This window comes from Coregonus lavaretus (genome assembly GCF_964263955.1).
Source record: "Coregonus lavaretus genome assembly, chromosome: 36".
In the NCBI taxonomy this organism is placed as follows: domain Eukaryota; kingdom Metazoa; phylum Chordata; class Actinopteri; order Salmoniformes; family Salmonidae; genus Coregonus; species Coregonus lavaretus.
Window position 1 is genome coordinate 4,944,122 of NC_140023.1, and position 23,107 is coordinate 4,967,228.

At 41.5% G+C, this 23,107-nt stretch overlaps 1 protein-coding gene across 2 annotated transcripts in view; it reads left to right on the top strand.

Moving 5' to 3' along the window:
• Positions 1–23,107, top strand: part of LOC311111005 (attractin-like protein 1) — a 337,080-nt gene that overhangs the window by 200,895 nt on the left and 113,078 nt on the right. For both annotated transcript variants that reach the window (XM_084153687.1, XM_084153688.1), the window contains 3 exons: positions 877–971; positions 1,176–1,254; positions 4,028–4,185. In XM_084153687.1, the coding sequence (XP_084009813.1) occupies positions 877–971; positions 1,176–1,254; positions 4,028–4,185 (332 nt within the window). The remainder of the gene's footprint in view (positions 1–876; positions 972–1,175; positions 1,255–4,027; positions 4,186–23,107) is intronic.

The following is a 23,107-nucleotide window of genomic DNA, read 5'->3' on the forward strand; positions in this document are numbered from 1 at the left end:
CAAGATAATCCATCCACCTGACAGGTGTGGTATATCAAGAAACTGATTAAACAGCATGATCATTACACAGGTGCACCTTGTGCTGGGGACAATAAAAGGCCACTAAAATGTGCAGTTTTGTCACACAACACAATGCCACAGATGTCTCACGTTTTGTTGGAGCGTGCAATTGGCATGCTGACTGCAGGAATGTCCAACAGAGCTGTTGCCAGATAATTTAATGTTCATTTCTCTACCATAAGCCGCCTCCAACGTCGTTTTAGAGAATTTGGCAGTACGTCAGGCCTCACAACCGCAGACCACGTGTAACCACGCCAGCCTAGGACCTCTACATCCGGCTTCTTAACCTGCAGGATCGTCTGAGACCAGCCACCCGGACAGCTGATGAAACTGAGGAGTATTTCTGTCTGTAATAAAGCCCTTTTGTGGGGAAAAACATATTCTGATTGGCTGGGCCTGGCTCCCCAGTGGCTGTGCCCCTGCCCAGTCATGTGAAATCCATAGATTAGTGTCTATTGAATTTATTCCAATTGACTGATTTCCTTATATGAACTAAAACTCAGTAAAATCATTGAAATTGTTGCATGTTGTGTTTATATTTCTGTTCAGTGTATTAGCGGTACACCCATGTCATATAGATCTTCACATCTTATATACAGTAGGTGTGTCCAAACTTTTGACTGGTACTGTAGATCTTCCTCTACTCTTGTTTCAGCTTGTGCTGATTGAAATACTGCATTATTGATATGAAAATGAAGGCAGTCACATGCACTTGTGGTCTGTTTCTTGGGTAACTCTTCCGGCTGAGGTTCTTCAGACTGTTTGCACTTTAAGAAGATGGTCCCTGATCTGCTGTTTGTCTCTCTGTCCCTGCAGACAACCTGCTGATTGACTACCAGTTCACCTTCAGCCTTCTCCAGGAGGATGACCACCACTACACCGCCATCAACTTCATGGCCACTCCTGAACAGGTCAGCCAGTCACCACACAGAGGTCTCAGTCACCATAGGACCGAGGGACGGTCTCATGTAGCCTTTCTGTTATGTATTTTATGCATCCATTTTGATGGAAAACCGAGAAAACCCACATTAGCATTATTCCAAGTCATTCCAAACCATCATAATGTTGGTTTGGAATACGTGTGTTTGACCTCCTTTTGTGTTCATATTTTACAGAGCAACAAGAACCTGGACATGTCTATCAATGCGTCCAACAACTTCAACCTCAACATCACCTGGTCTATTGGATCAACAGGTAACTTGTCTTATTAGATCGTCATTTGCCATAAAGTGGATCAATATGGGCTATAGTGAATGTCTATGTTTATTTGACAGCATGTTGAGGGCTTGTCCTCTCATTTGATTCTATTGTCCACCTAGCTACGCTCACTACGGTCTATGGCAGATATCCCCCACTCAGCATCAGACAGTGTACGGCCCCCTGCACTACAGAATCCATTGTAGGCTGTTGTTATACTGTATTATTCACCTAGGATGGGAAAGAAACTCATACAATCTCTGATGTACAAAGTCCCACTCTCTGTTTGGCATCTTTTCCCAGAGGGAATGGTACTTTTGTTGTTCTGGTCAGTGTCCCTAATTAGACAGGAATGTCTGTAAGGGAATGCCCCTCTTGACAAAATGTAGTGGAGATATTTTTAATTATGGCATTGGGATTTTGAAGTGTTTTTGTGTGATTTCAATTAAGATAAAACTTTGCCCAGACTGTACCAGGCCCAGATTTTATTTTTTTATTTTTTTTGCTTGATTTGAGAGCAAACTTCAGGGCTTGAATATATGTGCAGAGCAATTACAAGTTATGTCACTGATAAATTGGTTGAGATCATCTTTTATTAAAGCTGTCCCAAAGTCTGGCCTGTTAATTCACTATTCTTGATAACGTCTTCATTTTGGGACCACTTTAAATATATATGCATGTCTCTGTTTTTTAAAGAAAGTAGAATTCTACGCTCCTTACATATTTCAAGTTTATTTTGGACAGATCAAAAATTACAAGGGAATACAGAGTTGAAGATGGGAGAAAGTTGGAAGGGTCGACTCAGGGATTGTACCCCTGTCTTTGGTGGGGAGTTACATGTGTTGAGGGGAAGAGTGTTACCACTCAGCCACGGTTCTGCCACAACATGTTCATGCATCGACAGTATAATTTCTGCTCTGAAACTGTCACTGTACTGGGCTCACTCTGGATTCACTATATTTGTGAATGCCACTTTTCTCTATACTTTTTTTGACACTCGCTGGCTAATCTGTCTTCTAAAACGCCACTAGTCTGGCTAATCTGTCTTCTCTCTCGACTGTCATCACAAAACTCTGTTTTGTTCGACTGGCACAACTGTCACAGCAGTACCTATACCCTCTGTACATACAGTACCAGTCAAAAGTTTGGACACACCTACTCATTCAAGGGTTTTTACTATTTTTTACATTGTAGAATAATAGTGAAGACATCAAAACTATGAAAGAACACATATGGAATCATGTAGTAACCAAAAAAGTGTTAAACAAAACAAAATATATTTTATATTTGAGATTCTTCAAATAGCCACCCTTTGCCTTGATGACAGATTTGCACACTCTTGGCATTCTCTCAACCAGCTTCACCTGGAATGCTTTTCCAACAGTTCCCACATATGCTGAGCACTTGTTGGCTGATTTTCCTTCACTCTGCTGTCCGACTCATCCCAAATCATCTCAATTGGGTTGAGGTCGGGGGATTTTGGAGGCCAGGTCATCTGATGCAGCACTCCATCACTTTCTTTCTTGGTCAAATAGCCCTTACACAGCCTGGAGGTGTGTTGGGTCGTTGTCCTGATGAATAAAAAATGATAGTCCCACTAAGCCCAAACCAGATGGGATGGCGTATCGCTGCAGAATGTTGTGGTAGCCATGCTAGTTAAGTGTGCCTTGAATTCTAAATAAATCACAGACAGTGTCACCAGCAAAGCACCCCCACACCATAACACCTCCTCCTCCATGCTTTACGGTGGGAACTACACATGCAGAGATCATCCGTTCACCCACACCGCGTCTCACAAAGACACAGCGGTTGGAACCAAAAATCTCCAATTTGGACTCCAGACCAAAGGACACATTTCCACCGGTCTAATGTCCATTGCTTGTGTTTCTTGGCCCAAGCAGGTCTCTTCTTCTTATTGGTGTCCTTTAGTAGTGGTTTCTTGCAGCAATTCGACATGAAGGCCTGATTCACACAGTCCCCTCTGAACAGTTGATGTTGAGATGTGTCTGTTACTTGAACTCTGTGAAGCATTTATTTAGGCTGCAATTTCTGATGCTGGTAACTCCAATGAACTTATCTTCTGCAGTAGAGGTAACTCTGGGTCTTCCATTCCTGTGGCGGTCCTCATCCTCATAGCGCTTGATGGTTTTTGCGACTGCAGTTGAAGAAACGTTCAATGTTCTTCAAATGTTCCGTATTGACTGACCTTCATGTCTTAAAGTAATGATGGAATATCATTTCTCTTTGCATATTTGAGCTGTTCTTGCCATAATATGGACTTGGTATTTTACCAAATAGGGCTATCTTCTGTATACCCCCCTACCTTGTCACAATACAACTGATTGGCTCAAACGCATTAAGAAGGAAAGAAATTCCACAAAATAACTTTTAAGAAGGCACACCTGTTAATTGAAATGCATTCCAGGTGACTACCTCATGAAGCTGGTTGAGAGAATGCCAAGAGTATGCAAAGCTGTCATTAAGGCAAATGGTGGCTATTTGAAGAATCTCAAATATAAAATATATTTTGATTTGTGTAACACTTTTTGGTTACTACATGATTCCATATGTGTTCTTTCATAGTTTTGATGTCTTCACTATTATTCTACAATGTTAAAAATAGTAAAAATAAAGAAAAACCCTTGAATGAGTAGGTGTGTCCAAACTTTTGACCGGTAGTGTATATGTGTGCTTGACTATCACCAACTGTACTATCCTCTCAGTATCCTTCCTTTGATGTCTTACACTATGACCCACCTCTCACCCCCAGCTGGCACCATCTCTGGCGAGGAGGTTCCCATCGTGTCCAAGACCAATATCCAGGAACACAGAGACAGCTTCTCCTGTGAGAAGTTCAACTTCCGGGTCAACTCCAACATCACCTTCTATGTCTATGTCAGCAACTTCTCCTGGCCAATCAAGATCCAGGTAAGGTTCTGTCAGTAGTGATCTCACAAACCACAACTACGTTGCATCCCCACCAAGTGAGATATATTCAATTAAGTATAACATTTTTAAAAAAAATTACAAACTTGAATGGATTGTCAGAGGGTTACTGTTTCCAAAGGGGTAATAGCCCTATGTCTTGAATGGGAATTGTTTGGAATGTAATTTCTCCGTGAACACAATTGACTCTCTCATGGGACAGGGTTCCATCGATATATTAAGTGATTGTACTTAATGAGATTAAAACTGTAGAGGCCAACCGCAGACAGCAGGACCCTCATTACCCCTCTGTTCCTATAGCAGTGGTTAAGCAACAAAGAGGACACACTACCATTATAATGAGTTTGTATTATTCATTGTTGTTTTTCTACATGAAGAGAAAATGCATATTGATCTTTTGGTAGAATGTTCCACTTCCTAGGAAGACAATTACAGTGCCTTCAGAAAGTATTCACACCCCTTGACTTTTTCCACACTTTGTTGTGTTACAGCCTGAATATAACATTTATTAAATAGAGATTTTGTGTCACAATTTTAGACTTAAAAAAAAATAAATAATACAAAATGAAAAGCTTAAATGTCTTGAGTCAATAAGTATTCAACCCCTTTGTTATGGCAAGCCTAAATAAATGCAGGAGTAAAAATGTGCTTAACAAATCACATAAATTGCATGGACTTTTAACATGATTTTTGAACGACTGCCTCATTTTTGTAGTTCACACATACAATTATCTGTAAGGTCCCTCAGTCAAGCAGTCAATTTCAAACACAGATTCAACCACAAAGACTAGGGAGGTTTTCCAATGCCTTGCAAAGAAGGGCACCTATTGATAGATGGGTAAAAAAAAACTGACATTGAATATCCCTTTGAGCAAGATGAAGTTATTAATTCAAATCAAATCAAATGTTATTTGTTACATGCGCCAAATACAACAGGTGTAGAGCTTACCGTGAAATGCTTACTTACAGTGGCTTGCGAAAGTATTCACCCCCCTTAGCATTTTTCCTATTTTGTTGCCTTACAAGCTGGAATTAAAATGGATTTTTGGGGGGGTTGTATCATTTGATTTACACAACATGCCTACCACTTTGAAGATTCACCCCCCCCCAAAGTCAATACTTTGTAGAGCCACCTTTTGCAGCAATTACAGCTGCAAGTCTCTTGGGGTATGTCTCTATAAACGTGGCACATCTAGCCACTGGGATTTTTCCCCCATTCTTCAAGGCAAAACTGCTCCAGCTCCTTCAAGTTGGATGGGTTCCGCTGGTGTACAGCAATCTTTAAGTCATACCACAGATTCTCAATTGGATTGAGGTCTGGGCTTTGACTAGGCCATTCCAAGACATTTAAATGTTTCCCTTTAAACCACTCAAGTGTTGCTTTAGCAGTATGCTTAGGGTCATTGTCCTGCTGGAAGGTGAACCTCCGTCCCAGTCTCAAATCTCTGGAAGACTGAAACATGTTTCCCTCAAGAATTTCCCTGTATTTAGTGACATCCATCATTCCTTCAATTCTGACCAGTTTCCCAGTCACTGCCGATGGAAAAACATCCCCACAGCATGATGCTGCCACCACCATGCTTCACTGTGGGGATGGTGTTCTCGGGGTGATGAGAGGTGTTGGGTTTACGCCAGACATAGCGTTTTCCTTGATGGCCAAAAAGCTCAATTTTAGTCTCATCTGACCAGAGTACCTTCTTCCATATGTTTGGGGAGTCTCCCACATGTCTTATTTTTTTCTTTAAGCAATGGCTTTTTTCTGGCCACTCTTCCATAAAGCCCAGCTCTGTGGAGTGTACGGCTCAAAGTGGTCCTATGGACAGATATTCCAATCTCCGCTGTGGAGCTTTGCATCTCCTTCAGGGTTATCTTTGGTCTCTTTGTTGCCTCTCTGATTAATGCCCTCCTTGCCTGGTCCGTGAGTTTTGGTGGGCGGCCCTCTCTTGGCAGGTTTGTTGTGGGCCATATTCTTTCAATTTTTTTATAATAGATGGTGGGATGTTCAAAGTTTCTGATATTTTTTTATAACCCAACCCTGATCTGTACTTCTCCACAACTTTGTCCCTGACCTGTTTGGAGAGCTCATTGGTCTTCATGGTGCCGCTTGCTTCGTGGTTCCCCTTGCTTAGTGATGTTGCAGACTCTGGGGCCTTTCAGAACAGGTGTATATATACTGAGATCATGTGACAGATCATGGAACACTTAGATTGCACACAGGTGGACTGTATTTAACTAATTATGTGACTTCTGAAGGTAATTGGTTGCAACAGATCTTATTTAGGGGCTTCATAACAAAGGGCGTGAATACATATGCACGCACCACTTTTCCGTTATTTATTTTTTTGCATTTTTGGAAACAAGTTATTATTTTCATTTCACTTCACCAATTTGGACTATTTTGTGTATATCTATTACATGAAATCCAAATAAAAATCAATTTACTCCCGAGTGGCGCAGTGGTCTAAGGCTCTGTCGTAGCCGGCCACGACCTGGAGACCCATGGGGCGGCGCACAATTGGCCCAGCGTCGTCCAGGGTAGGGGAGGGAATGGCCGGCAGGGATGTAGCTCAGTTGGTAGAGCATGGCGTTTGCAAGCCAGGGTTGTGGGTTCGATTCCCACGGGGGGCCAGTATGAAAAAAAGTAATGTATGCACTCACTAACTGTAAGTCGCTCTGGATAAGAGCATCTGCTAAATGACTAAAATTAAAAAATTTAATTTAAATTACAGGTTGTAATGCAACAAAATAGGAAAATTGCAAGGGGGATGAAAGGCACTGTACAAGCCGTTAACCAACAATGCAGTTTTAAGAAGATTGAGTTAACAAAATATTTACAAAATACAGTAAAATACATTAAAAAAATAAATAATAAAATAAATATATATTACAAAAATAAAATAAAAAACAATTATGAGGCTATATACAGGGGGTACTGGTACTGAGTCAATGTGTTGGGGTACAGGTTAGTCTAGGTAATATGTACATGTAGGTAGGGGTAAATTGACTATGCATATATAATAAACAACGAGTAGCAGCAGTGTAATAACAAAGGGGGGAGGGGGGGGTCAGTCAATGTAAATAGTCCAGGTGGAGTTTTTTAAGAAAAAAAGAAACAGAAAATAGCTAAGCACAGGCAAAATCGTAGAGGAAAACCTGGTTCAGTCTGCTTTCCAACTGACACTGGGAGACAAATTCACCTTTCAGCAGGACAACAACCTAAATCACAAGCCCAAATATACACTGAATGTTCCTGAGTGTCCTAGTTACAGTTTTTACTTAATTCAGCTTGAAAATAAATGGCAAGACTTTTAATAATAATGTGTGAATATTGTACAATTCATGTGTGCAAAGCACTTAGAGACTTACTTAGAAAGACTCACAGCTGTAATTGCTGCCGAAGGTGATTCTAGCATGTATTTACTCGGGTGTGAATACTTATGTAAATGAGATATTTCTGTATTTCATTTTCAATAAATTATCAGAAATTTCAGAAAACATATTTTCATTTGTCATTATGGGGTATTGTCATTATGGGGTATTGTGTGTAGGTGGGTGAGAAATATGTTTAGTTTAGCAATATGTTTAGAATAAGTCAAGGGTAATGAATACTTTCAGACCCTTTGTTATGAGACTCGAAAAAATTGAGCTCAGGTGCATCCTGTTTCCATTGATCATCCTTGTGCTCTTTCTATAACTTGATTGGAGTCCACCTATGGTAAATTCAATTGATTGGACATTATTTGGAAAGGCACACACCTGTCTATATAAGGTGCCACAGTTGACAGTGCATGTCAGAGCAAAAACCAAGCCATGAGGTCGAAGGAAGTGGCCAGACGGAAGACACTCCTCAGTAAAAGGAACATGACAGCCCGCTTGGAGTTTGCCAAAAGGCACCTAATGGACAAGATTCTTTGGTCTGATGAAACCAAGATTGAACTCTTTGGCCTGAATGCCAAGCGTCACGTCTGGAGGAAACCTGGCACCACCCCTACGGTGAAGCATGGTGGTGGCATCATCATGCTGTGGGGATGTTTTTCAGCAGCAGGGACTGGGAGACTAGTCAGGATCGAGGGAAAGATGAACTGAGCAAAGTACAGAGAGATCCTTGATGAAAACCTGCTCCAGAGCGCTCAGGACCTCAGACTGGGGCGAAGGTTAACCTTCCAACAGGACAACGACCCTAAGCAAACAGCCAAGACAACGCAGGAATGGCTTCGGGACAAGTCTCAATGTCCCTAAGTGGCCCAGCCAGAGCCCGGACTTGAACCCGATCTAACATCTCTGGAGAGACCTGGAAATAGCTGTGAAGTGACGCTCCCCAGCCAACCTGATGGTGCTTGAGAGAATGGGAGAAACTCCCCAAATACAGATGTGCCAAGCTTGTAGCGTCATATCCAAGAAGACTTGAGGCTGTAATCGCTACCAAAGGTGCTTCAACAAAGTACTGAGTAAAGGGTCTGAATACTTTTTTATTTTTAATACATTTGCAAACATTTCTAAAAACCTGTTTTTGCTTTCTCATTATGGGGTATTGTGTGTAGATGTATTGTTTTTATAATTTTTAATTAAATTTAGAATAAGGCTGTAACGTAACAACATGTGGAAAAAGTCAAGGGGTCTTTATAGTTTCCGAATGCACTGTATGTACACAGTGAATAAATACCCCCTCCAAAAATATAATTCATTGTTTTCTGTGGGTTTTATACTTCCTGCAATGGATTTGATCGCTTCATAGGAATGTTCAGAAACAATATCTGATTTTAACAATATCTGTCTCTACAGAACATATAAATATGTTAAATGGCTCTAGAAATCTCGGTGTGTGTCTTTAAGGCGTAAAGCCTTGATCGAACGACATTGAGCATAAATTATAATGAAACGTGTTTGGCAAAAATATAATCTTTAATGATCCGTGAGTTTTGCGGTGTCACCATCAATTATTTAGGATTGCCTTAAATCTCAGACAGCTGTACAAAATATTCATGGTTTAATCTTATGAACCATAAAATTGAAGTAGACTTTGGCGGTGATATTTTAAGATGACTGTCACACCCAATGTTGTGATAAAACGGACTGAAATCTGATTGAATGGACTGACTGCAAACAGCGTGCCTAGTTAATTGACACTGAGATCCACTCTAATAGTCCTGAGCCAAAAAAAGAAAGAAATATGGCGATATAGGATATGCTAGACGTGTTGCAATGAAATATCTCAGAGGAGTAGAGCTACACATCTTCTGGGACAGTTGCACACTCCGAAGCTCACGCAGTATTTTAGATTCCTTTCCCAGTCCACACTGCTGTTCTTATTTTCATGTTTAAACTTTCGGGGAGAGAGCAAGACTTCAGCAGCTAGGACTGGCACAGTTACCGTACAACTGTGGAACAGACAGTTATGGATGAATACAGTCTTGAAAATAAATAACCATCATAACCGTTTTGCTATTCGAACAGTTATTACGGAGACCGCGGTCATTTGGCTGGCCAATTACCGTTATTCAAAATTCTAGGACCATCACAGCCCTAGCATCAGCTGGCCTTAGATGCAGCAATCAAACAGACAATCAAACAGATGTACATTAGAGGAGAACCTCCAATATCAAATACAGGCAAGTTGAAGGTGCTCTGGTAGGATTCTAATATGAATGCAGTTGATTGCAGAGTTTCCTGCGGCTTGTGTTTAGGTCATCTGTCCATCGATCGGGGCTCCTGTGTATTTCCCATTAATGCTGTTTTAGCAGAGCGCTATGTAGATGAGATGGTACCATGAGATGTTAATTATCATGATGAGCCCTATCCCACAGACGTGTATATAGAGCCATCTCAGTCTGAACACTGTCGTCAGTAACACGAGACCCGGCCGCTCTCTTGACCTCGGTGGCTTCCGATACAGACACGGTAATGATGAGGAATTGCCCAGGGGATTCCTAATGGCCAGTCTCAATGATGAATTATACCTTGTTTTGCTCTAAAGTTTGGTTTAGGATGTAATGTGTATACGATTTTTATAAAATATAGTGATATCTCACTCTCAGTGAAGGTCACCATCAGCATCTGTCCTTTCAGTTGACTGAGTGACTCATATGCGTTGAGAAGAAACTCTTTGGATTTTAAATCCAAAATGAGATGCAGTATTTCCAGGTCTCTGTAGCTATTGTTATGTAAAGACTCTTTCAGACCAGTCATATTGTAAGCTTTATTCTGGGATGTGAAGGCCAGGTCAGGCTAGCTGTGTCCACTTCAGAGTGTGTCAGATGGAGGCAGAGATAGGCTGGTGAGATGTGTTGCTCTGCGGCCTTGGCTTTCTGATGATGACAAGAGAGCGATTACTATCACCACCAGGGCTGTGATCAGTATACATCATCCCTGTCCTCTCCTCCGCGCTCTCTTTCACATCCATTCTGAAAGGCTTTTACTTGTTCTCTCAATCTTTTTTTTTCTCGTTCACTCTCTCTTACACGGATACACACAGAATAACATACTCTCTGAATTGAATTAACCCCTTTGAATTTCTAGTTGTTTCCTGGACAAATATAGGGGCACATCAGTCGATTTGAAAATCGTCTACAGTTTCGAAATCTGGTCTGTGAGGCGTAGGGCTGTGGCGGTCATGAACTTCTGTCAGCCGGTAACTCATGCAAATAACTGCAGGTCTCACGGTAATTGACTGTTAATTAACATTAACACATTTAGCGTCTCCGGGCTTCCACGTATAGCCTAAAAGCCACTGATGCGGATCTTTGGAACATCTACTTTCTAAAATGTCTAATAAATCCATTTAATATAGCCTACACCAACACAATAGATCCATGATTAGTCGATTTCAGAAGAACAGAACAGCAGATTCTGAGTCATCCTTATGTTAGGTCCTGATCTGGCTATGCCAGATGGCTGTGGGCTACACTAGTTCATTTAGTAGACAAGATTATAATTTCTGTGGCATTATTTTTATATTATTTAATAGTAAGAAGAATATAATTGAACATAGCTGAATGAAATAGAAAGGATATTTTCCCCAAATGATTTCCGAGGGAGTGCGCACATGCGGCTATTCTGTGTTGAGTGGTTAAAAAAGTGATAATTTGAAACAGGTCCTCCTAAATGCTTAATTTAGAGTTATTTATGCAACTTAAGTGATACAAACCTTAGGCTATATGTTTTGATTTCTAATATGTTCTAAGGCTACATGATGCGACTAATGATGATTTGAAAAAAGTTGCATGAAAAGCCTGCGCTCTGCTGTTTCTTATGCAGGCTGTACACACTTCATCAGTCTCTCATTCACAATTTGACAAGCACTTGATAATATTCTCACCTATCAGACAATTCTCAATTTAATCTGGTCTTTACATACAGTGCCTTCAGAAAGTATTCACAACCCTTGACTTTTTCCACATTTTGTTGTGTTATAGCCTGAATTTAAAATGGATTAAATTGTGTCACTGGCCTACACACAATTCTCCATAATACCCCATAATGTCAAAATGGAATTATGTTTTTTGAAATGTTTACAAATTAATAAAAAAAGAAAATCTGAAATGTCTTGTCAATAAGTATACAACCCCTTTGTTATGGTAAGCCTAAATAAGTTCAGGAGTAAAAATGATCTAACAAGTCACATAATAAGTTACATGGACTCGCTCTGTGTGCAATAATAGTGTTTAACATGATTCTTGAATGACTACCTCATCTCTGTACCCCACACAAACAATTATCTGTAAGGTCCCTCAGTCAAGCAGTGCATTTCAAACACAGATTCAACCACAAAGACCAGAGAGGTTTTCCAAAATTGCGCAACTAAAACATCCTCGGCAAAGACGTCAAAATTAATTACAGATTTTTTGAATTATGTTAGATTCATTCTGGTTATTTTGAGGAAGTGAAATAGGTTTCCGCGTCTACAGTGTCTCATGTGAGACAAACATCATTAACCAAACGCGGAATCGGTCAGGAAACACACCTCCAAGACTGAAATCTCACTTTTCTAATGAGCAACAGAAAAACACACGTGCCAATAGGCGTTTTCAGTGGCTCTTTAAACCTTCCCCCACATACAATGTGTGTCTTAGACATATCTATATCTCTAGAAGCCATTCGAAATGTCTTTGCTTCTCTGTCCTCCAAAGATTTCTACATGTATTGTTATGGTAGTCTGCATGTAAACAAGCCCACTGACGCCCTCCTCTTATGGGAGGACCTAGGTTGACCGTAACCATTTCAGTTCTCGCTAACAGTGCCAGTGTAGCCGCGTGCTTTGGTACCTGACGTGATGTTATTCACTGTGGCAGTGAGACTCAGTGTAAAGATGGTCCTCCTCCTTCCCCCCCCTGTCTTGGTCAGATTTTTGGGGAAACCACCATCCCAGATGAACCTCTGAGCTGTCCAACGCTCTGCCTGACTGACTGAGCGCTCTCACTGTCAGACTCTAATGGACCGTCTCAGTGGTGACAATGACCCAGGGGCTTGTCACACACTCCCCACTAAGCGATGGCTCGCCGTCTCTCTCACACACACATACTTATTCCGTTACACTTCACAGAACGTAATCAGATCTGAAAGGAAACAACCTCCTAATTAAACACAAGGAATATGAAGTCCCTAAATGTGACAGATGTCTGTGTGGTGCTGTCACTTTCTCTCCACCAACATCTAGAGGAAGAGGGACAGCTGGAATATTTGTGGGCGTGTGCTATACTTGTTGTCTTTATACTTGGTGTATATTGACATGTTTCAGTTTTTTTGTTACTTATATATATACGTGTTTCTAAATATGCATGTTTTTCACATTTCCTGTTTGCATGCCGTGCTCTAGTCCTCCTCCACCTCCTCACAAATGACAATTAATTCCAATTAGCATGCCGTCATGAGGACAAATCACTGTGGTTTCCATGGGATACATTAGCGCACCATTTCTGTGATGTATCGCCGACCTGTAGCGGGAAGTATTTCTGTCCCATCGCTCTTAGGGGGTAAAAGACTACACCGGATTGATGATGGACGCCCAGTCCCACATCCCCCCTCCTCCCCTCCCCCCTCGTCTGCTCCCCCCCCCCCGTTAGTGTGAGTGTGCCTCCTGTAGCTGAATGACATCACCCCTGCTCTGAGGGCTGGTTGGAGGGCAGAGTGAGCGCTGCTGATTGTTTGTCCTCGTAGAACAGATTTTGATTGAATCTGTCACGGTGACCTCGCACCTTTTTCCCCACATTTTTTTTCTACCATGACGTCACACTTTACCGAATGTTTTCCGTTTTTTTTAACAATCTGTCTGCTTTGTAGACCCAGGCGATGGTAACGCTTTGTCGCACATTTTATTGGGACATAGCACCCTCCCTCCTTCTTTCTCTGTTTATTCCTCTCTCTCTCTCTCTTTCTCTCTCTCTCTCTCTCTCTCTCTCTCTCTCTCTCTCTCTCTCTCTCTCTCTATCTCTATCTCTATCTCTATCTCTATCTCTATCTCTATCTCTATCTCTATCTCTATCTCTATCTCTATCTCTGATTGCCTGTCCTACAGATTCATGTCATCTGTCTTCTATCATTTGAACCGTGTACTGTACCTGCTACCTTCCTGCATTTACTGCTGTGTATTTTCTGTTTTAACCTTTTTGACAGAAGAAGAGTTCCCTTTTATTTACCAATTATTAGTTCTCAGCAGAACTACTCTAATCTTATATATGGTTCGTTTGGTGTGAGTGAAGATATACCTGTCAGGATGAACTCGGTATACTCAGCAAACTGATGCCACAAACTTCTCATGTACATCAAATTTCCTCGATCCTACCCCATGCACTTCCAGAGTGTATCCAGTGTGTCTGTTTAATGATGGCTGTGAGTGTGAAGTCCTGCCCCTATCCATCACCTACCCAGCCAGCCTGCCACCACACAGAAACAAAAGCTGTATGAATCCTGCCTTCTCATCAATTCTCCTCTTCCCACTGACTCCTGCATGGCCAAACCTAATTCGTCTGATTTAAATGGGTTTCAGTGAGGCGGCCATGTTGTTTCCTCGACTCTGGGCACACGATTGGTCCGTGATTAGATTTTCTCCCAACACAGAGTCACTTATTTACTCTTTCAGCGGACATCATTAAATAGAATGCCTTTCATAATGTAATTGCTGACAGGCACTGTGCGGTGTACCTTAGTAGCCGCTCACCTCCCGACGATGGTAGTAACAAAGTGCCCTTTATTGGATAAAAGGGAAATTGAAACGGCACATACAACATAGCAGCATCTGTATCTGATGATAGAGATCCTCTTTCCTATGGATGTAAGAGGAGAGGTTCAGTGCTGCCTGTTTAAAGATATGGGAAATGGAGATAATAATATCATGGCAGCTGATTGGGGGTTCAAGTGACTCATGGTCATTGATATCAATGCAGAGGAATTATAATGATGATGTTGCAACAGGCACTTAAATCTTAACAATATGTTGTTTTTCATTTATTTTCTAAAATAAAACCAAACCTTAAGCCTGGCATGTAAGATTGGTGAAATTGATCAGTTGACAGATGTCTCTGGGAAACTATTTACATTCAAACACTGTTCACTTTAGCAGGAGAAATGTCTAACTGTAAAATGAACAGACACACTAACAAATCAATTGTAAAGGACAGTCAACCATAGGCCCCCCAAAAAATGTATTCCACTCAATAATTCCAATATATATATATCTCTTCACCGCACTCAATATAAACAGTTGTATCCCTACATTGGTTTGGAGCTTATGACCAAAGCTGCTGCTAACTATTTTGTCCTTGGAGAGTGTTTTTGGGGGATCATGCAGGGGGGAACTGCTGGGTAGCACACTTCCTGGTACACAGGAACAATTTGGGTCTGTTTTCAACCCGCCCCCCTGCAGTCATGTCCGTTCCCAGGGTCAGGAACATGTACAAACCTCTGGTGATTGCTGTTAGCGTGCGACAGGCTTTATCAAATTAAATCAAATTGTATTTGTCACATGCGCCGAATACAACAGGTGTAGACCTTACAGTGAAATGCTTACTTACAAGCCCTTAACCAACAATGCAGTTTTAAGAAAAATAATTGTAGATGACAAAAAAATAAAAATAACAAATAATGAAAGAGCAGCAGTAAAATAACAGTAGCGAGGCTATATACAGGGGGTACCGGTACAGAGTCGATGTGCGGGGGCACAGGTTAGTCGAGGTGATTGAGGTAATAGGTTTATTGAATATCAATGATGCTGCCATTACATTGGGAGAAGAGTGAGAAGCAGTCTAGTTCGAAAAATAATAATTTATTTACGTGTCACTTCACAATGATACAACAATAGAAAATACAGATTTTTGTATTTATTTTTTACTTGTGGAGCACTTAAATTTAGTTTTGAGACACACTAAAAACAATCAAAGACAAAAATGGTACAGGCGTCATCAATAATGCATGACATCATCTATACACATGTATGCATAAACCAAAATCTGAGTACAGTAGATAAAAGGGCAATTATAATGAAACGTCTCCGTTGGAGGATAAGGTGGCCGGCTTTGGCATTATTCTTACCTGATTAAAATGTCACGTAATTTATTATTTTCATGAAGACTGTTCATTTTCATTTGGTCTGGACAGCTGTCAAAAAATGTAATCCCTCATTTCATTGTATAACCCACAGTAAAGCAAGGCATGAGCATCAGTTTCAATGTGTCAATGTTTAATTGTTACAAAAAGAACATACACGTTTATCTAGGGAAGTGTTTGTGTATCGACCAGTCTTAATAGCGAGAGGGGCCACTCCACATCTACTTTTTGCAAAAGATATTGCTTGGATAAAACAGTAAGTACAGGGGGTTCTGTCCCAATGGGTGCGCAGTTTGTTACTTTCAGATATGTTTATCAGTTGGTACCACTTTAGTTCATTGCTCTCTAAAAGTGCTGATTCAAAAACATTACGGTCATTTATAGAATACAGTCTTTGTATCAGTGAGCTGAGTCATATGGATGGAGTTATGGCACTGTATATAAAACATTTCTTTGCAGTTGCAACATCACAAGCCCATAGAAATACACGTTTACATAGACGTTCATTTGACATGCTGCAAAATCTCAGCCAGTTTTTTTAAATTATCAATAGCCACTGGTGATGCCATAGAGTTTTCCAGCCCATATCACCCTGAATAGCAGCATTTGGCATGTATTTACCCACAAGAAGGTCAAATCTGCAGGCACGGTTAAAAACAGCATTAACACCAGTATCTGTTAAATGGCATATTATTATTATTATTATTATTATTATTATAATTTCTGTGCCTCCATAATACTGCAGCATAAATAATAATAGATAGCACCAATTAATCAAAGTTTAGTGAAACATTTTAAAAGGTAGGCCACTAATGGCTTTACACTTTGCAACAATGGCACCAAGGGCACGATTCGCATGGTTAGCTATATACTTAACAGACACATTGTAATCCAAAAGTTAATTAATAATCATCCCCAAATACTTGGACTCCCTGACATCTAATGTGGCAGGACCACAGGAGAAAATATAATGGGTTCTAGGCACTGCTGAGTTCCTATAGTATACTACCTTCGTTTAGTCTACATGATATTCAGTTTCCATTGTTCACCCCAGTAAAAACAATATTGAAAATGTATTGAAGCTCATCTTCAGTTTCAGAGATCAATACAATGTCAACTGCATATAAGATAACAGACCCTCATTTATTGTTAACAGACACCTTTTTCTAGATTGCCAGAATCAGATAATGAACAGAATAGGTGATAAAATGCAACCCTGTTTCAAACCAATGTCAACCAGGAACCAATCAGTTTGGCAGCCATTGACTCGAACACAACATTTTATATTATCATACATGGAGATAAGGCATTTCAGGATGTTAACTTTTAGACCAATTGGCTCCAGATTGTCCCATAACATGTATGACAGATAGAAAAACTCAGTATAATACAAGTGGTCAAATAGGATGTCTCTCTATACGACTTCATGACTTTATTTAATATTTAGATACAAAATAACAGAAAGATTAAGATCACTTTATTGGTCAGTTGCACACAGCCCAGCAAACTGGGGATGTCCTGAGGACATTCGGCGACATTAGGTCCCTTGAGGGTTTCGACGCAACGTTATCCCACTGACCTTCTGAGAACATTCTAAGAATGTCACGTGATGGTCCAAAGGGAATGTTCTCTGGGGGACATTTGTCTAGTTCCCTGTACGTTCCCAGGATGTCACTGAGGACCATGTCAGGACCTTTTTAGGACGTTCTCAGGACTTTTATTTGACTAGTCCTTACTAGTCACATCGCACGATGGTCCCAAGGGAACGTTCTCTGGGGGACCTTTTATAGTTATCTGTTTGTCCCAGGGACATTTTTAGGACATTTTTGGGACGTTGTGTCATGGTCCCCTATAGGTCCCCTGAACATTCTTCTGGAGGTTTTGTTTAGTTCCCAGTTTGTCCCAGGAACGTCCCATAGGACATTTTTAGGAAGTTCTTTTGACGTTGTGTCATGATCCCCTGGAGGTTTTGTCTAGTTCCCAGTTTGTCCCATACACTTCCTTGAGGATGTTGTCAGGACATTCTTGGGACGTTGTGTCATGGTCCCCTGGAGGTTTTGTCTAGTTCCTGGCTTGTCCCGGGGACGTCCCTGAGGACATTTTTAGGAAGCTATTGGGACGTTGTGTCATGGTCCCGTGGAGGTTTTGTCAAATTCCCGGTTTGTCCTGGGGACGTCCCCGAGGAATTTTTTTGACTTTCTTGGGATGTTTAAAAGTTCATATTCTGTTAACTCATACCCAAATAATGTTGTTGACTCGTGCTATACCCATATTGGTGGCCAAAGCACACATTGGAGAATAAACACTTAAAACCCCCACCTCAAACAAACCGTTTAAAAAATGCTTGCTATTTCCTCATAGAGTATTATGTCATACTGCTGAGGAGGATGAGCTGGCCAATCAGCGGTCTACTCACATGAATATTTTTTATGACCAGTATACGCCCACACCATTACAACACAGAAAAGCTGCTTTTTAACATACTTAATTACATTTTTTTTGGAAGGAAAACTATTTAACTCATTATAGGTAATATTTCATAGAAATCTGGAAACACTTGACAGTTACTTTAATGTGGGCCTTGGAGTCTTATCATTGACTTCAGAGGTTTGTGACTGTCTCTTCCCTTCTCTCTCTTGGTTTGGTCACTCGTAGCAACTCAGAGGTTTACTATTCAGCTTTAGAGGGCACTGTCACTCATTACATTCTTAACCTGATCTCCAAACAATTAGATTCTAGTAGAGAGGGAGTGGAGCTGGAACAGAGGCCATCATCTTATGTGATCTGTTGACAGTCCTCTATTTATTATTAATACAGTTGGCCTGCAATTTATAATATCCATGTTCCTTTTCAGTTATGGCAGGCTAGAAGAATCCACCTTTCAACGGAACGTAATTAACATATTGCAAATGTACATATTTAAACTGATCTACCATACAAATGGGCCTTCTCCACTCTGTAAAAAACCTGCTGAAAGGGGTCAGAGTCTAGCAAGTTCACTTCACTTCCTTTTCCTCAAAGCGCTTCTAATGGAACAGAGTAAAAGGCAAGTGGTTTTGTAAAATTCCACAGGTGAGTGCTGAGATAAAACAAAAAATGACGGAGAATGATCCTCTTTTACGATGAAGGGATTTTGTCCATGAAAGCAGCTTATGTCAGGAGGAGTGATATGGCCGATTTGTTCGAGTGCCAGCGCCAACGAGACCTGGCGATGACGTTACCACTGTACGTCTCCTGCAGAACAGGGCCGGGCCCGCACTGCTTATTGATTGTTGTTTCTTTCCCAACTGCGGCTGTCGTAAGTTTAAAGGCCATCCTCGCCAGCGTGCGTCAGCCGCGATGTGTTGAGGGGTTGTGTGTGTGTGTGTGTGTATGGGGGGCTGGGGGTGGGTATACTTGAGGGCACAGTGCATTGACGGCAGACCAAGGCTATAATCTGATATTACTCTTAATAGCGTGTCCCTCTGGACAAAAATCACCCTTTCGCAATGTTTTTCATTGGGAGGCAATTTCACTAGAAACTTACATGCCAGTAAATCATGTAAACCCTTCCTCCCCTGCCAATGTACCCTCAGAGGTATTCTTCAGACATTGAGTTTTTGACCAGTAAAGTGCATGCATTGTTATGTCTTGACTCACCTTTAATGTATAGGAACTAGAATTACCTACCAGAAACAAAGTCCCTCCGTCGAACAGCACACATTTCCCCTCTGTTCAAAGTGAGGAGGACATTAAAAATGAACAAACTCATGGCCCTTCTATTAGTTTGATTTCTGCTCTGAGCTTGGTGAAAATAATGGAAAATCAATTATGCCTGCAAAATAATCAAATCTCTGTGAACGACTTCAGCATGGGCACGAACCCTTCTGAGGAGTTGTAGCTGAAGGCAGTGGCTTTGAATTCACAGCAGGCTCCGCGTGGCCCAACACTGAACAGGTGTAGTCATGGGGAGAAGGGGTTAACAGAGTTGATCATTTGCACTGATGCCAAGTCAAGAAAGCACTGAGGCTGGTGCTGTATACAGTAAATGACAGGTGTTTTCGAGATACTTTGTGACGGGCAGAACTTAGTTTTGCGTGTGGTGGGGGAGCAGGGGGGACTTGGTCTGTCAATCAATTAATCAATCAATCGAATGTATTTACAAAGCCCTTTTTACATCAGCAGTTATCACAAAGTGCTTATACAGAAACCGAGCCTAAAACCCCAGAGAGCAAGCAATGCACATGCTTATCCTTCTAGTTTAATCTGTGTGTTTACTGCCATTGTATGTACCAAACAGGATTTATTCCACCTAGTCCAGGGAAACTTGGTTAAGCAGGCCACTGATAAACAACATAAAACTACACATTGTGGAGAAATGTTACCTGCCAACATATCAACATGCCATTCCATGTCCCCTGGCATGAGCTAAAACATGAGAAAATCACAGTAGTTCATAGAATGGTTTAGTCTCTCACAGAACTTTGCATTTACTATTACTTTGTTAAAAAATGTGGGAGGTAAATTTAGTCATGTAACTCTCATACTAATCTTGTAATGGGAGGGAACCTATGGTGCTGCAGCTAAAGCAGTTAGTATCACAGAGAAAAAGTAGTCCCCTTATGTAACGGTTCATAGCAACCACTAGCCTTAGGTAAAGCATTACTATGATTGAGTAATGTCCTTGATTGGCCAGAGAGCCCATTCACCTGTTGTGTTCTGTCTCCTCCCAATTAGTAGCATTATTTGATAAATTATTTCAGTGCCAAAGAGAACAGAAACCCAGCAGGTGGCTATTGCAAACTTATATGTGAATCTGTTATATCTGTCTTATAGGAACATTACATTTACATTTACGTCATTTAGCAGACGCTCTTATCCAGAGCGACTTACAAATTGGTGCATTCACCTTATAGCCAGTGGGATAACCACTTTACAATATGTTTTTTTTTTCTTTCTTTGGGGTGGGGTAAGGGGGGGATTACTTTATCCTATCCCAGGTATTCCTTAAAGAGGTGGGGTTTCAAGTGTCTCCGGAAGGTGGTGAGTGACTCTGCTGTCCTGGCGTCGTGAGGGAGCTTGTTCCACCATTGGGGTGCCAGAGCAGCGAACAGTTTTGACTGGGCTGAGCGGGAACTGTGTTTCCGCAGAGGTAGGGGGGCCAGCAGGCCAGAGGTGGATGAACGCAATGCCCTCGTTTGGGTGTAGGGACTGACCAGAGCCTGAAGGTACGGAGGTGCCGTTCCCCTCACAGCTCCGTAGGCAAGCACCATGGTCTAGTAGCAGATGCGAGCTTCAACTGGAAGCCAGTGGAGTGTGCGGAGGAGCGGGGTGACGTGAGAGAACTTGGGAAGGTTGAACACCAGACGGGCTGCGGCATTCTGGATGAGTTGTATGGGTTTAATGGCACAGGCAGGGAGCCCATCCAACAGCGAGTTGCAGTAATCCAGACGGGAGATGACAAGTGCCTGGATTAGGACCTGTGCCGCTTCCTGTGTAAGGCAGGGTCGTACTCTCCGAATGTTGTAGAGCATGAACCTACAGGATCGGGTCACCGCCTTGATGTTAGCGGAGAACGACAGGGTGTTGTCCAGGGTCACGCCAAGGCTCTTCGCACTCTGGGAGGAGGACACAACGGAGTTGTCAACCGTGATGGCGATCTGTCATTGCCCTCTTCTTTAGCCCTGTGAGGGACAGCCCACACTGTCTGTGCTTATCTGTAGCCTGATTGGCTGCTTGGCATTGGAAAGGTAACACCAGCCAGGCAGTGTTGCAGCTAGAAGACCTTCCTGGCTCTGAAATGCAGGACGAGCACTGGCCCAGGGTTAGGGTCACATTAGTACACCCATGAAGTGTGTTAGTGTCATGACCAGCACTATGGATGTGGATAAATTTCCAGAAGTCATCCATCCAGCCAGTCACAATTGTAATTGTTTTTATTTAACCTATTGACATATTGAGACCTAAATATACATCATGTAGTAACCAAAAAAGTGAAACAAATCAAAATATATTTTTGAAAAGTAGCCACCCTTTGCCTTGATGACAGCTTTGCACACTCTTGGCATTCTCTTGGTATTCTCTCAACCAGCTTCATGATGAATGCTTTTCCAACAGTCTTGAAGGAGTTCCCACATATGCTGAGCACTTGTTGGCTGTTTTCCTTCACTCTGTGGTCCAACTCATCCCAAACCATCTCAATTGGGTTGAGGTTGGGTGATTGTGGAGGCCAGGTCATCTGATGCAGCACTCCATCACTCTCCTTCTTGGTCAAATAGCCCTTACACAGCCTGGAGGTGTGTTTTGGGTCATTGTACTGTTGAAAAACAAATTATAGTCCCACTAAGCCCAAACCAGATGGGATGGCGTATCGCTGCAGAATGCCTTGGTAGCCATGCTGGTTAAGTGTGCCATAAATCACAAAGCACCCCCACACCATCACATCTACTCCTCCATTCTTCACGGTGGGAACCACACATGAAGAGATCATCCGTTCACCTACTCTACGTCTCACAAAGACATGGCGGTTGGAACCAAAAATCTCATTTGGACTCATCAGACCAAAGGACAGATTTTCACCGGTCTAATGTCCATTGGTCGTGTTTCTTGGCCCAAGCAAGTGTCTTCTTCTTATTGGTGTCCTTTAGTAGTAGTTTCTTTGCAGCAATTTGACCATGAAGGCTAATTCACACAGTCTCCTCTAAATAGCTGGTGTTGAGATGTGTCTGTTACTTGAACTCTGTGAAGCATTTATTTGGGCTGCAATCTGAGGTTCAGTTAACTCTAATGAACTTATCATCTGCCGCAGAGGTAACTCTGGGTCTTCCTTTCCTGTGGCGGTCCTCATGAGAGCCAGTTTCATCATAGTGCATGATGGTTTTTACGACTGCACTTGAAGAAACTTTCATAGTTCTTGAAATGTTCTGTATTGACTGACCTTCATGTCTTAAAGTAATGATGGACTGTCGTTTCTCTTTGCTTATTTGAGCTATTCTTGCCATAATATGGACTTGGTCTTTTACCGAATAGGGCTATCTTCTGTATACCTACCCCCCTACCTTGTCACTACACAACTGATTGGCTTAAACGCATTAAGAAGGAAAGACATTCCACAAATTAACTTTTTTTTTTTAAGAAGTCACACCTGCTAATTGAAATGCATTCCAGGTGACTACCTCATGAAGCTGGTTGAGAGAATGCCAAGATTGTGTAAGGCTGTCATCAAGGCAAAGGGTGGCTACTTTGAAGAATCTCAAATATAACATATATTTTGATTTGTTTAACACTTTTTTGGTTACTACATGATTCCATATGTGTTATTTCATAGTTTTGATGTCTTCACTATTATTCTACAATGTAGAAAATAGTAAAAACTAAAGAAAAACCC